Source organism: Hipposideros armiger, unplaced genomic scaffold, assembly GCF_001890085.2.
Source record: "Hipposideros armiger isolate ML-2016 unplaced genomic scaffold, ASM189008v1 scaffold_5, whole genome shotgun sequence".
NCBI classification, from domain to species: domain Eukaryota; kingdom Metazoa; phylum Chordata; class Mammalia; order Chiroptera; family Hipposideridae; genus Hipposideros; species Hipposideros armiger.
Window position 1 is genome coordinate 6,552,733 of NW_017731355.1, and position 15,944 is coordinate 6,568,676.

The window sequence follows — 15,944 nt, forward strand, 5'->3', positions numbered from 1 at the left end:
GGAGGCAAGTGCATGGTGACAGCATTTCCAACAGCGTCATCAGCTGAGGGCATCTGGGAATGCCAGAGTAATGGCTGATTTGAGTCTGTCACTGGTGGCCTAAGTGGCAACTGGTTATGGACAACCCCCTGCCTCAAAGAACAAGGTGGACCCAGGTCCCAGAGAAGAGAGAACAGAGCCAGGGCCTGAGTCGTTGGGTGGGTACCAAGGAGAGGCTCGTCCCCACCCCCAGGCCATCAGCTCCTGAAAGGACGAGCACACAGGTGTCTGCACTCGGTGTTCTGAGGCAAGCTCAGCGTGGTAGCTTGACAGACACAAGCTTTCCACCTCAAAGAAGTCAAACCGAATAAACTCATTACTACGTTCCTCTTGCCCATTAGCTGCTCTCAGACTTTGTATTACATCTGTCATCTTTTTAACATTCCCATTCCAGTGGACCAGGGAGAAAGTGTTTCTGTGGAGTCACTATTATTCTAGGTGTGAAATCTGGGACACAGAAAATGTCGGTGACTTCTCACAGGTTCCATAGGAAGTCAGGGGCATGTCAGGGCCACCCATGCTACCTTGCTGCCCTCGTGTTTCCACACACTGACTGGGCTCAAGGCTGCAGAGAACACAGCATCTCTCTGTCTCTCAGGTGGGCGCGTTTTCTCAGTGATAGAGGACAGGGACGAGTTCCTGAGGGGTGCTCCTGAAATAAGGGGAGGGGGGAATCACTCTTGCACCATAATGCTTAGCAATCTAATCCATACACGGAATGTCTTCTGCATTTCCTAACAGATAAGGAGAAAACTGGCCTTTTGAATGTTCCCTAAAAGAGAACGGTTTCTTATAGTAAAAATGGCAATAATCGCTCTGTTAGACAAGCTGCTTGGTAAAGCAGTTAGCATAAAATTATGAACACCAATAACCTCGAGTTCAGTTGGGTAGGTTACTGTCATTGGTGATAAACTAATTATGAACAGGCCTTTCATCATGGATGGGCATGTGAGTTGCCTCTATCCATCCAGAGGTTTTAAAAGGAACCTTCCCTATAATATAATATGCATATTCTATCAATACATATGACTTTATATTTTATGTACTATGCATTAAATATAACTTTATATATGGCATGCAAAATTATATACACATTTTGTGAATAAGTTAAAAAAAACAACCCTCCCACTGCATTAAAATGTTTACGTGCTTACAAAACTTGCCTTAGCCCTACCTGCCTCACTGCTTTGTTCCCTTCCAAAGGCATGCTGGGATAATGAGAAGAGAGGTTGCTACTCAAATTATGCAGGCAGCAAGTAACTACAGAACTTCCCACCCATGACTCCCAGCTGCCTCCCAACCGCAGTGCACAGAATCCTAGCTCTGGGGCACTCCTGTGTGTGGAGTAAGGCCTGCTTGTCTTTAGACCTTAGATGAAATAAAAAAGTTGCCAAGTCCTAAAAACAACATCGTTACCAGAGTGATATCTGGATACAAAGATAGGATGAGAATGTGTTTAGGCAGCATACAAAGAGGGACAGTAGCAGCTGATAACTGCTTTGAACACTGAAATAAACTCTTTTACAGCATTTGGCATTTTTGAGATGGTTCCAATCAGAATCACGGGGACCCATTCTGCTGTTACGTGCAAGTCTGAAATTATGCTCTGGAAAGCCAAATATGTCCATCTGCCAGGTGATTTTGAAACCCTCTGTCAAAACCAGGAGCACACCTGTGGGCGTGACACTATGGAGGCAGCTTTCCTCAAAACCAGATCCTCCCTTGGGTAGACAGCAGGTATGAAGCACATGGCATAGTGCCTGCATTGTTTGGTCAAGGATTTAGGCTCATATTGTGGGCTGAACCCCTGGCTAAGCTCTACAAATGTATGAAAGGTCGAGGGGAATGCATCTGACAGCCCTGCCTCCGCAGTCTGGGATGGCCAGTCACAGGCTGCCTGGACTCAGGGAATAAGTACATTTCAGCGGGCAGGTTACAGAGAAGCATGAGTAACCAGGACGCTTCACTTTAGAATCTCTTCATGTTTTTCTGACTTCGCTGAGGAAACAGTGTGGCATACTCCAGGAGGTCTGCGAAGGACACTTTCAACTGAGAAGCGTCGTTGGTCCATTTTCCTGCGATGAAGGTGGACATGTTCCCTCGCCTGGGGATAACTTACCCTTTCCAAAGACTTCAGGAGGTTCTGTCTTTCTTTGAGCTTCTGAATACTGATGACAATCTTGTGTCTTGCACCTTTGGTAACATTCTGTAATGAAATAAAAGTTATATTTAAAAACGTGTTGAAGAATCAGCTTAGAGACTCTCGGAGGCTATTTAAGTACTTAACTGTCTGCTTTGTTCCTACAGGTTTGTGGACTAATAAATATCCCTTTGTGTCTCTCTTAGTACCTGTTGTTATAAACATCTTCTTACTAAATAGTTTAACTCCATCTGGCTACATACATGCCTGTGTGTTTTGGCTGTGACCTTTGGGCAGGGGGAGAGAGACAGAGAGAGAGAGAGACAGAGAGAGAGAGAGGGAGAGAACACACTAGAACAGCCAATCACCTTACCCAGCAAGAAATTTCTTCATGGTCTTAAAAGATCATTTTTGAGTCACACACCTCTCTTCTCCAGGTTTATCATTTCAGTGCCTCCCAGGTTCCCTGAAGGTTCCAACCCCATATAGATACTCATGGCTTTCTCAAACCTTCCCTGTGTTCCCTGTCTTGAAAAGATGTGAAGTCCAATATATTAAAGATCTCAGCTGGTGTCGTACCACACAGACAGATTTTGTCAGCTCACAGCTCCTCTCTGGTTTTCATAAGGAAAACTTAAACCTATAATTCAGTTGTCATTTCAGGTAAATAACTAGGATTCACATTTAGAGTTGGGGATTTTATCTTCTTAACTTTGTAGCCACGATGAGCCTAAGGATCTAGTTTAATACTTGTTGACTATAGATCCTGCAAATTTCCAAATAGAAGGTCCTTTCTCAAATCAGGTTTCTCATACACACTTCTGGTGACTTCTGTGAACTATTCGTAGAATTTCTCTTAAAAAGGGAAAGATGGGAACACCAATGACATCTTCGTTACTTAGAAAAATTAACTGGTCAAGTGACAACTAAACTCACTCTCAAGATGAAACACTGGGGGCATATTTCTGTTTAGCCTTAACTTTGAGTTCAAGTGAGTAAAATTACTCTGAAAAGACTGTGCTGGCTTCTGGCTTTGCCTTCTGTGCCACTTATTTCTTGGTTTTTTTTTTCCCTCAGGTCAAACAACTGATGACTTAGATTTTTTTCTCAACTCTGACCCAAACACAAAAATGCCCTAGAAGCAGTTCTCATCAATCCTTGGGATCTCAAGGAGTAATCGAGATGAAAAAAGCAGTGGGGGAAGTGTTAGGAAGTTGAAATTAGTGCTTCTCATTCTCTGTGACTGTGCAGTGACTTTCGGTTTTGTCCTGCATCTCAATACTGGTATTTGGCCAGGCCTGCAGAGGTTAACTGAGGGTACTGAATATGCAATGGGAATACAGCTATCTGCTGGGAGGTAAGCGTCCAGACCAGCTATGCCCCAAATGGTACAATCGCCTCTTCCTGCAAGGGAAATACTATTAGCTTGTTCAGACCATTAATTCTTTTAAATCACTGCTCAAAGGAAACTGAGGTCATTTTGAAACATGCAAATAGCTTTTTAAACAAGGGAAACAAAGACATCGGTCAGATCTATTTACTCCAGCTCAGCATGGTAGAAAACATGCTCAGTTTTGGGGGTTCTGTTGACTGGCCGGCCTTTGGCATTCACACTTTGGGAAAGATGGCTCAGAAAGAAGGAGGAACTTTTTCCTTTATGGTACGCAGAAGGGAAACGAAACCCGAGACCATTCTCAATGACTGTCCCGTGTGATTGAAGGTGGTTAGGAGAAAAAAAAATGTCATACAACTTACTCCAACATCAACTAAGACCAGTCTGTCTGAACATGTTTTTGTACAAGTGTTGGGAAAGGTCTGAGCCATAACCTGGTGTTTCTACTCAGTAATTACGAGACCTTAGCTGATTTGTAACCAGAATGGACAACAGACAACCAGTCAATCTGTCATTCCCCAAACAAGCCCTGGTCACACAGAGGGAGGCAAGAGGAAAGCAAAGCAAAAGCAGAACACAGGCTCTTTGAGGCCTTGGTCGTATATTACCTCTTCTGGGAGGTGACACTGATTTCTCCCTAGCACCCGTGAACTTAGTGAGTGTACCTTGGTTGTACTCTTTTCATAAGACTCTATCTCATTCTCATTTTCCCAGTGGTTATCTACTTGTCTTCCGTTTCCTACTGGACCCTGAAGGCAAAAACTGAGCCATACTCACCATGTAATCAATACACCTGGCAATTCCTCAAAGGCAAGCTACTGGGAGGGTATAGGTAGGGGTCCTAACAAGGTCTGCCTTGGACTTAAACTTCAGGTCCCACCTGGGGCAATTTCTTAGCAAACGGACCCCTGAAGCACATACCTGAGCCTCCAGCTGGCACTCAGTGAGGGCCATCATTTCCTCATAGGTCATCTGGGAGAACAGCGCAGCGTACTTGTGCAGGCGGAGGCTTTTTAACCAGGCTGGAACATCTGTGGTGCAAGATGTGCGAGAGATGGGGAGAGAAAGTGAGAGGGAACGGGAACAGATGACAAAAGATGTGGGAACAGAGAAAGAAAAAGAGGGTGTTGGTCAGAAGGGAAAAAAGAACAAGAAAAAAAACCTCTATGTTACTACTTGTTTAATTTTGGCAGCAAATTATAGACTTAGAAGTCTTTGTCTAGCCCTGAGATTCTTGATTTAGCCCTGTTGGGCTCTCTTATTGCATATTTGACCAGGGAGTTGCTAACTTTGGGTCCATGGGCTTCAGGGTATATAGGAATTCCCTAAAATTATATTCCAATTTGTGAATATATAGGTAGTTTTCTGGCAGAGAAACATCCATAGCTTCTATAAGATTCCCAAAGGGGTTCATGACCAAAAAAATGGCAAGGAACCATTACATTAGCCAGACTACTTTATTACTGATTTGAAAGAACTGACTTAGAATTTTAAAACTACATATAATAACTTTTCATCCTTAAGACAATTTCTTTCCAGGTTCAGCAAAAATCTCCATATGCTGTTTCTGTCATTTCCACAGTGACAGGAAAACCAGGCAGCTGCAGAACCCCATGGGTGGAGTCCCTGTCACTCTTAGCCTGACCTTTCTTCTGCCTTCTGGTACTCCAGTGGGAATAGGGCATCCAGGACTCCAAAACTATCACTCGTGTGTATGTGTGTGCATGTGTGCATGTGTGCGCGCGCGTGTGTGTGTGCGCGTGTGTGTGTGTGTGTGTGTGTGTGTGTGTGTGTGTGTGTGTGTCTGCTGACCATTTCTCCAAGCTATAGAATGTATCTGGATGTGTCTCTGACATTTTCCTTGAAAGTCCAAAGACTGGCTAAACCATAGGGTAATGGAAATTCCAAATGCATCCAAAATAAGCCCCAAGTTTGGGATTCTAGGGTTAGGAAAATCAAATAATTACTATATTAAAAATCCACAGGAGAATTATTACCTTGCTAAGTATAACCAAAACAAAGCACTTGCCCATGCTCTTTTAAGTCAAGAGTTTTTGAGCTGATAGGATCTTTGAAAAGTCTCTAGAATCACCTTCCCCCACTCCTGACTCCTTTCTACAGATGGCAAAGTGAAGTCATTAATTCTAGATCACAGAGTAAGTATGTGGTGAAATGGGGACTGGAATCAGGTCTCCTGATTCCCAGCTTTTACCCACATTGTATCAACTTCTTGAAAAATGATGACAAAACAGCCCTGCAGTAGGAGGGCTACATAAGCAGTGACTGCAAAGTACTCTGAAATGCTGAAGCATTGGGTAAATGTTATTCATGCTTTCTATGAAGTATTATCCACTATTAACCACGTTGATTGCAAGACACTATCACTAAGTGCTTTATTCTGAGGCACTGACAGAGACCACAAACACTCCAAAACAAGTGGAAACCTTCCAACTCTTCAATGTCTCTACATAGTTAACTGGGATTGAATAAAGGGGCCTGGCCGACTGTGAAATCAGGCCCTGCCTCTGGGTGAACCACAACTGGGCGTAGGGAATGTGGGTATGGGATGACCTCCTGAAACTCAAAGATATCAGAAGGGAGGATGTGTCTGGTAAGGTTACTTCTTGATTTGCAGTAACGGGAAGGCCAAAGGAGGGAAATTTCTCGAGAAATAGAATTCGATATCCAATGGCATTTTAAGAACAGATTCAGTCATCTCAGGCAAGAAACCACTTGGCTCTGTGCTTGGAGCCCTTCATTCTATTGCGACAAGTGGCGAGTCCCTCTGGGACCATGAACCACAAAGAGACAGGGCTCCCCCAGGCACTTAGTACCAACATCTTACATCTTCCTCAACTCAAACTGTGATTGGATCGAGACCAGGACATGCCCGCTTACGAGGTGCTTCCCTCCTGTGATATCCTGGAGCTATTTTACTAGACTTTATTCTCCACCCTGTTTTTGTTGCTGTTAAAACAGTGCTCATACTTCTTGCACAGCAAGCAGCCAATAACTACAGCTCCGGCTTTCAGGCCAATGACATATTACTGCTTTGTTACCAGGTTTCCTGTTTGTTATTCACATCTTTGAAAAGCCCCAAGTCGCTTCTCAGAAAACTCAATGATCATGACTCAGAGAAGTCTGGGTAACCCAATGCCACACTTGGGCACAATTCATCACAAAAGAGGATGGAGTCGAATTTTCACCAGTGCCCTACAGCTTAATCATGCAAAACCCACTGATGATTAAACAAACAGAATCTTGAGCTACTAAATCACATTGCAAACTGGGTGCTTTATAAGCCAAGGTGATAATATGGTGCTTTAAGAGTTGGGGAGAGTGGGATGCATATCTTGGTTTGCAAGTCTCAGTTCAATCAGTGCTAGTTTTTTTCTATAAAATTATTTGACAACCAGCATTCCCCTGGTTAGAGGAATGGAAGAACCTGCTTCATTCATTGAGTCAACATGCAGGCCATTGGGAGCTGTTTTCCTAGAAAAGGTTCCTACACAACTTCTGAGCATGGTGAGTTAGAGCTTCCTGAAGTGTTGTTTCCAGATATGTTCCTGGGAAACGAAAGCTCCTCTTGGCTCTATGTTCTTTGAAGTGGCACATGTTGACTTCGCTTGTACAGCAGCATCTCAGTGCCTAGCTCAGTGCTGTCTGCTTAAAGAGCTATCCTTCCTGCAACGTGAACTGAAGAACAAAGAAGAGGAAATTCCGGTTCTTAAGAACATAGCCTACAAACCTTCCCTCCCTGGCTGGCAGGGAGGCACCTTACTTTGTCAAGGATGAAAACAAAACACCATTAAAAGGGAAACAAACCAGAGAACTGAGCACCTTCACTATTTGACTCCTTCCAAGCTAGGAATTCCAATGACTTGGATGCTAGATTCTGTAGATGTTGGCCAGGGATGCATTTTACCTAAAAGCTCAGGTCCTCTCCCACGGTTCAGGTGTCACATGGTTGGATGCAAAGCTGAGTATCACCTAACATATAACCTCAGACCTTCCGTTTTCATTCTGCAAATGAATGCTATGGTTGGAAGACATAGACAAGCAGGGGAGAAGCAGAGGTATTTCCTGGAGGAGCTGATAAGTGGTTGAAGACATACATACCTCCTGGGCTCCCACCACTGGCTGGCACACAGCCATTTAGCTTCATCAGGTTGCTTCTGATGGACATGCCAGTGGAGGTCCCAGACTAGAAAGTCACTCTCTTATGCAGCGGGAGAGACAAAGATATTTTGCTATAAGCTGGGATGACTTCATTGCCAAGTGTGGGAATCCTGATATTTGCTCACGCAACATTTATTGACTGCCTACTATGGGGCCAAGCTCTGTGAAGTCATGTCCCTGCTGTCAAGGAACTTTTAATCTGGAGAGAATGGCTAACCCCCACCCCTCCAAAAAAAATTATAATAGCAGCAGGACAAGTGCTAAGTCTACTCAAAGTTCTAGGAGGCACGGAACAATGGACATTTTGGTTTGCCTTGGGAGTGAGGGATAGCTTCACAGTAACAGCAATCCTGGAGCCACTGGGCAGACCATATTGAGGAAGCCATCCCAGGAAGCAGGAACAGCATATAAACAAAGCACACAACCAAAGAGCATTTGGGGTTGAGCAAACACTCGGGTGAATGATAGAGAATGGCTAGACACAAGGTAGGGGCAAACAGGCCAGGGTCGGATGGCTGAGATCTGTAATGTTGAAACAAGGAGAGTAGACTTTGTCTTGTGGGTTTTGAGAAGCTGTGGAGATCTGAGCAGTAGAAGCACAGTCAGATGAGTATGTAAGAAAATGATGGTTGTCCATGGAAAGGCTGGACTGGAGGATGGTGCAAGTGGGGGTCAGGAGATGAATTCAAAACCCTGGGAGATGGCTTGGGAGGGCAGTGGCAGAGAAGGAAAGGATGTAAATTAGCAGTACTTGAAGATCAGGGAAGATAGGGAGTAAGAGAGAGAAGGAGGCTAATTATTATAGGATGGCTCCTCTGATTCAGGTTTGGTGAGACGGAAAATACAGGGGAGACAGGAAATGCAGGGGAGCAGCAGGTTTGGGGTGAGAAGACAGAGATGGTGAACACTTTAGATCAGTTGCATGTCATTGCCTTTGGTCATCCAGGTGGAGACGCCAACAGCTCAAGATCTCTGAAGAGAGGTCGAGTCAGAGAACCATTCTCCTTGTCAGTAGCACATGGTGATTGTTTTAGCCATGGAAGTGGGTGAGACCATTCAGGGAAAGAGCAAGGAATGAGAATAGGGGAGAGCCAGAGTGGAGCCCTAGGATGCCAGGCTTTTAGGGCAAGGTATGAAAAGAGGAGCCCTTGAAGAAAACTGAGAAGATAAGGTCAAACGGTAGGAGGTTTCTGAGAGAAAGCACCACCACTCATGGGGCCCCATGCCACAGTGTCTATCCTTTACAAAGCCCCTTCTAGATCTTTCTGCAGTCCATAGTGGTTTATCTTCTCATGGCCATTTTTATAATAGTGCTACACCCATTTTTTATATGTTCTATATTTACCCGCTGGTCTTTACCAATGGGCTCAAGTTTCCAATTATGCTGACGTCTATTTCCCTGTTAGAGTTTGGATGAATCAACCACTGAGAGGCTTTGTGGTACATAGAGCAGCTCACACAGAAGCTGGGCTGCAATTAGAACGCAGGCTGCTTTCCTCAAATGCCTGCTGTGGGAACGGCTGCAAATACCAGTCAGGTCCACAGGCCACACAGCACCGGTCCACCTACAAGGAGGTCCCCCATGTGAGAATGCTGCAACCAATATTGCTGAAGGGCCCAATATGGGAAGTAACAAAAAGGGAGTAAGGCATCCCTGGAAGAGAGAAACATGAACAGCCTCGTTTTCCATAAGAAAGAGGTGGTGGTCACCTATAGTGGTCCTGGTACCTGCAGCTGGAAGAGAAACTCCCATTCACCACGGAAAGCCAGGCTAATCTCAGACAACTCTTCAAGACATGACTGCATCTGTGCTCTTTGAGGGAGAAAAGAGGAACACCAACTGAGGGGTGAGAAGGGACTAACTCTTCAGTGTGAGAAGGGACTAACTCTTCCTTTCAAAAACGAAGAGCAGAAGTCTAGCAACACTGTCAAGATTACTGAACACTGTTTATTTTTGGTCAGAGCAGAACCAGGAGCCCAATTCTGTTCCAGCCTCTGAGCAAAGGAAAGAAGACGTGTTAATCTCTGGTCCTTGTGTAGCTATAAGTGTGTTCCTCCATCCTGGGATGTGTCCATGCTAGCTTCCAAGAGGGGGTACATACTCGTGGGGAGCATGTGTAGGTCGCAGGAGGCACAGAGATGGCCTACTTTGGGGTAAAATACCCACTTAGAAGAATTAGATACAAACAGAGGGACTAAATTTTTCCTGGTAATTTCCATTAGCTATGACATTCATAAGTGATGCTCTACACGCTGCCTGTTTTGCATGTTAAATAGTGGCTGCGTTTCACATCCAAAGCTGCCCTCTGTGTGCCGAAACAGTCCTTAAAGCACGCCACATGCTTGGTAAGGAATGGTGGCTACAAATCTCAGAACCTTTAGGATTGGGAGGAACCTTAGGGATTTACTTTTCAAAGACATCAGGACTCTCAGCCTACCTGAGAAGAGATAGCGTAAGTCTGAGCCTATTAGGACCTATCTGTGCAGGTCATATGTTGACATTTGGGAATAAAGAAAGTAAAGCAAATTTACTAAATCTTGGCATTTACGTTAGATGAATTCAACACAGTGCCTAGAAAGTCAACATTCAGAAAATAGTGACTCGTTCCCATGACAGCCATGCTGAAAAGTGTCCCAGCCACACACAGAGCTGTGTCACTCCCACTCTGTCACTCCTCTTGGTGACCCTGTATTCCCAAACTTTCTTACAAAGGCTTCTGATGGGTTCTTTTTTCTTAAAAAAGGTCACATTTCTCAATAATTTTTTTTTTTTTTTAGCTGAGCCATCCTGCCACCTGTTGGCAGCTCAGCGACAACTCAGCTCAGGCTGGGCATTGAACCACTGTTGCTCAGAGCTCAAACTCTTGAGGGAGCTCTTAACCAACTGAGCCACTCGGCCAGCCCTCTCAATAATTTTTCTAATCTCATTCTGGGACAGGCAAAAGGTTCAAAGGTCTACATTTCAAAAACGAAAAACCACAAACTGGCTATTTCAGGGTAGGCGATATATTTCCTTTGTTATGGACAAAACAAAAGTTTACATAAGCTTCATCTAAGAAAGACTCCTTAGAAAAGGCAAACTGAGCATATTTTCGTAGTCACTGGTCTCCTCCACTCTTAATTGCTATGTTTCTATCAAGGTTACTGGAGTCAAAGGTTTCCTTTTTACCTCTATCATACATGTATACAAACTATATAAACAGTTTCAGTTACCTCTGTGCTTTTGTAATAACACAATGCCACACATTATAAAGTATACTACTTAATGTTAATTTGTAATGGTAAGGCTAAAGCTCATATCAGGAGAAAGTGACCCTCAATCTCTACTTCTCTCACACTGATAACTGCGATGAGAAAATCATGGACCTTCTCACTCTTAGGAGCCCAAAGCTAGGGGTTTTGCTAGCCAGAAATCGGAATAGAGTCCTCCACATGAACTTCACTACAGGTAAGCATAATGCTTAAATTGTGCAGGTGAGGAGAGGAGCTAGGGCTCTTAAAAAGACTGGGTCAGAGAAAAACATGGCACACTGTGGTCCTGGCTGGCACACCTCCACTGGAATGTTCTACAGGTCCCCACACTCACTCACCCTGCCCCATGCTGCCCACCCAGTCTGATTCTTCTCATATATACTCTTCCCTATAGATGACCCCATGGGCTATGCAGATGTCCCAGGCAGAAACCTGGGCATCATCCTAAATTCCTTGCACTCCATCACTGTCTACATTCTATTAGCATACATTTATCTCAGAGCGGTCTCAATTCTATCTGACCAGGATCCCACGAACACACTCCTGGTCTCCATTCTCACTGCCTTGGTCCAATTTCATTTTCCTCAATTACTGAAATCTTCTACCTTTCAGCTGGCATTTCCAATCCATGATCCCCTGTCCTTGTCACTTTGATTTATCTTCCACACTGCTGCTAGGGTCCTATTTCTGGTATGCAAATCTGAGCAAGCCATTCTACTGCTGAAATTCTTTCAATAGCTTCTACCAATGTCAGGATCCAAAATCCTCCGCGAAGCCTAGCATCTGGTTTTTCCCTCTCCAGACCCCTTTCTTATGTGCCCTTAACACTCAAGCTGTTGGACTACTTGGTCCAGCTGTCTCATCACCACACTTTCACATATGCTGTTCCCTCTGCACAGAATGCCCTTCCCTAGCCTTATGTATTTGGCTAACCTGTGGTCATGCTCTGGGACTCAGCTCCAGGCCTCTCCTCCTCTGGGAACTTTTCTTGGTTTCCCTCCACTATGACTCAGGGCCCTCCTCGGTGCCGGCCCCAACCCAGGGCAAGTCTCCAAGACAAGGTGTTTTCATAGCTGTGCACCTGCATCAGGTATCTGTTTGTTGCTCGCATGATAGTGAGTCCCTTGAGGCAAGAACAATCTTTCTTGCCTCTGTCTCCCCAACAGCCAGTCCAAGCAAAGCCTCTCTCAGCAGGTGCTCAAAAAACTCAACTGACTTGAATGTGGACAAAAGTGAGACCCATTAATCGACCCACCTTCCCTTCTCTCTGCTCCCGTGTAACATGGCCACATCACCCATCAACAGCCCTAGCCTTTTGATAACCTTTCTGCATTTCTGAGGACATGATGCTAATATGAGGGTAAATATGCTTATTCCACCAATGGACTTCTCCTCCATATTTTCTCTTCTTTTTAGGAATTTATCAGCATGTTTGTTTGTTTGTTTGTTTTGCCCTCTTGGCCACCTGAAGGCTTTGTGTGAGAGGAGGTAAGAGAGAACATTTCACTTGCGTGATGCCGAGAAAAAGGAGGATGTCATAAGTGAGCACCGACTCAGAATCAAGACTCTTTCCCCTCGGATAAATCACAGTGAAGTGTTTGCAAAGAACAAGGACAACTGAATTTAGAAACCACAACCAGTACATGTAGTTCAAACATGTATAACCAATAACCTCCACAGGCAATGTTAAAGGGGGGAATTTTCATATTCCCATTCAGGGTCTCACTTCTGCGTGTTAATTTCTAGTGGAGTAGTTGATTCCATTCTTTCCTTAGCCTGAAATATTCGTCTGAGACCCTTATCCCAGGGGACAGGCAATCTGTGCTTCGGAGCTGACTTAAACCTTCCGGATACACATTTACTATAAAAGGAAAAACAAAGCAAAGTAGGCAGATGATGCTAATCCTCTGAGAGCCGGAGTTGGTTTACTTGGGAGAGAACTTAGTGACAATCCTTGGCAGGGAGTGCTGCCACCAAGACAGAAAGGGGGGAGACTGGTGTTTGTGAAAGCATAAAAAGAGCAAGAATGTTGGGCCGTGAGCTTTCTTCCACACTTTTGACCCAAGAGGCACATTTCTAAGGGACAATTCAAAGCCAAGCCTGGCTCCTCTGTCTAGATGAAAAGGAAGGAATGGATGAACGCAGTGTTTCAGCAAGGTATGCACAGCTGTTGGCAAGAACGATGAATTCACACTAAATTAAACTCAATTATGGTGACTTTTCATTCTTTCCCCAAGGTGTGGGGTGAGGACTGACATGCATCCCCTGGAGGTTTGGAACTCCTCCAATTTCTACTACAGATTCCTTGTTGTTCCAGTAAACGGGGCATTTAAAAATTAGAAAAATAGCAATTAGAGGATGGCAGCCTGAGGTGGACCAGCACGCAGTGTAAAAAGGGCTGACACGCCTGCCAAAGGGCCTGGTCACAAGAAAGAACGGGACGTGGATCCGAGAGGAAGAGCTGGCTCTTTTTAAAAGCACTTCATTGGATGTCACATTTCATTTCTCAGAAAGTATGAATTAATTTGGAAGTTTAACCCGGCATCTGCTCTGGGACCTGGGAATCAAATGACACACTCCTGGCACAGGCTCGTTAAGGACTGCTCCTCTGGCCCTCTCCTGGGAGGCCATCCTGCACAGTCTCCGATGGTGGCGGCCTGAGAAGGCCACCCCCTGAGGACACAGCAAGGCAGGGCTGGGGTAGGGGCACTAGGATTTCACAAACACTGGCCCCTGACGCTGGAATCCTGCTGTTTTCAGGTGTAGATGTTTCTACTGCACAACTTATGCATATTGGCTGAATTGCAAATATACTTTTCCCACAAATAGAATCCTTCACTGTCTCTCACTTTCCTTCCTTCAAATATGTTTTGCCCTTTAATTTACTAAGGACTTTACACTTTAAATCCCAATCCAATTCTTTGGGAGAAGTACAGTCCAATAGGTCAGCAGAAAGTGGACACACATAGAAGAGAGTCGTCCAGTCACCAAAGAGCCCATTTTCTGAGCACACACCTTGGGCCTATTAAGAAAATCTTGGACATTAGATCTTGTCTGGGTCCCTTTCTGATTGAAGAAGCTCCAAGGAGACAATTCTTATCAATTCTAAAGGGAGGAATTGAAGAAGCTTACACAGTTAAGTGTATGGGATATCTTTTGAACTTCGGAATACTTTGGGTTTTATTCTAAAACAGGGATAGGACATTTATTCAATTTTTACCTCATTCATTTCTCTTTAAAAACATGCTCTTTTTACTCATTTCTCACCTCAAAAGGCCAGCATGTAATCAGCACACCTTTGCCTACTTTAAGAGAATGCTGAAGGTGTGCATAAGGCCCCCCAAAAAAAGAAGGAAAGAAGGAAGGAAGGGAGGGAGGAAGGAATAAATAAATAATGGAAAAGAAAGGGAAGTAAAAGGAAGAAAGAAAAGAAACTTCCCATAACCAGTCAGTGGAACCGGCATTCCTCTCTGGGAGAAGTCTGTATCCTGGTGAACGGCCTTCCCAAAGGACCCTCCTTACCCTTCAATATAAGGGCCAAGGCCTCCGTCCCACAGTTACCAATTAGAACCACACGTACACTCTTGGAAAGACGCCATCCAGACTCTTCACCTAGAAAGAAGCTAGTCCACAGCCACGGCTGTCTCTGCCTCTCCTGGTCCCTCAGGGACTTCGATACCCCAGTGACAGATGCCCTGCTGGCTTACCTAAAGCATGGCTCAGCCTCACCTGCTTGTACCCATCACCTGGGGCTCAGCAGCTTGAGCATATAGCCATGTAGCATAAACTCAGATGGGTTTTGCTAGGTCTCCAAAATTATGACATATTTTCCTGAAAACTGTGAAAGAGAAAGAGGACACACATCTCCCTCTGCGCCAAAATAAGCCATTGTTTTTGCTGCCTGTTAAAAACCTGTAAAGACCCATTTGTATCATGAGAGGAAAACATCAGGACACCTCCCACGTGCTCTGGGCACTCAGCACAGGACCCATCATGGGGTGGGGTGGGACGGGCAGGATGCAGGCCTAAGCAGCTTGAGAGGAAGAGATGCACAGGGAAGCAGTTTCATGTCGCTTCATTCCCCTTAGTTGACAGGTTCCATTTTTCAGCCTGGTGTGCTCTTATAACTGGCACCTTTCTGGTCACCTGAGGGTATACCTCTGTGTCAGGCTTCCATGGCAGGGAGGGGACTCGGTACAGAGCCTCCGATGTCAACATTGACCCTTTTCAAGGAAAAGATCAGAAACAGCAAAACCTCAGGACAATTAATGCCAGCAAAGAGAGTGCTCTCAGAGCCTCCCCTCAGCATTAGAGTCCCAGAAGCATGACTCGTGACTGTTTTTCCATCTAAAATTGTTATTAGTGTGTCTTTGATGAGCGTCTTTCCCTAAGGACTTCCCAGCTCTTGAACAACTGGCGTCTAAAAATACAGAACACACGTATCCTCCTTGAACCTATCATGGATAATTTGGAAATCTCTATCTCCCTGTAAGTATCTTTAGAAAAGGGTAGATTGACAGGGCAATGCCGGAACATTTATTTATGCTGCACAGAAGGCCTTTATCACCTGTATGCAAATCTGTTATCAGGCTTAAAACACTGTCAGAGAGTCTCAGTGGTTATTTTCATGTCCCTTAAACAGATGCAGAGAAAAAGGTTGAAAGGTGTCTTTGGGTATTAAAGGAAAAGGGAGAGAGAAAGCAAGCACTGCTACAGTTCTGCATGAAGAGAGGTTTAAAAAAAGATCCTGTGGTTTGTTTTGCTGAATTATTGATGGTTCCCCGGCCATGGCAGCCCATGACCCACAAGGTAGAAGGCTGGAGCAGCTCAGTCTTTACAAACAGGGCAGACTGAGGAAAGTTCGTGCAAACGGCAGATCCTATCAGCATTGGCCATGACTCATTTGTCTGCAAGTCACTGCATAAGAAAGAAAGAAAGAAA

General features: G+C 44.7%; 1 protein-coding gene across 6 annotated transcripts in view; it reads right to left on the reverse strand.

Moving 5' to 3' along the window:
• SAMD4A (sterile alpha motif domain containing 4A) overlaps positions 1-15,944 on the reverse strand; it is a 217,033-nt gene that overhangs the window by 36,171 nt on the left and 164,918 nt on the right. For all 6 annotated transcript variants that reach the window (XM_019645265.1, XM_019645297.1, XM_019645273.1 and 3 more), the window contains 2 exons: positions 4,494-4,603; positions 2,159-2,245 (listed from right to left, as the gene is read on the reverse strand). In XM_019645265.1, the coding sequence (XP_019500810.1) occupies positions 2,159-2,245; positions 4,494-4,603 (197 nt within the window). The remainder of the gene's footprint in view (positions 1-2,158; positions 2,246-4,493; positions 4,604-15,944) is intronic.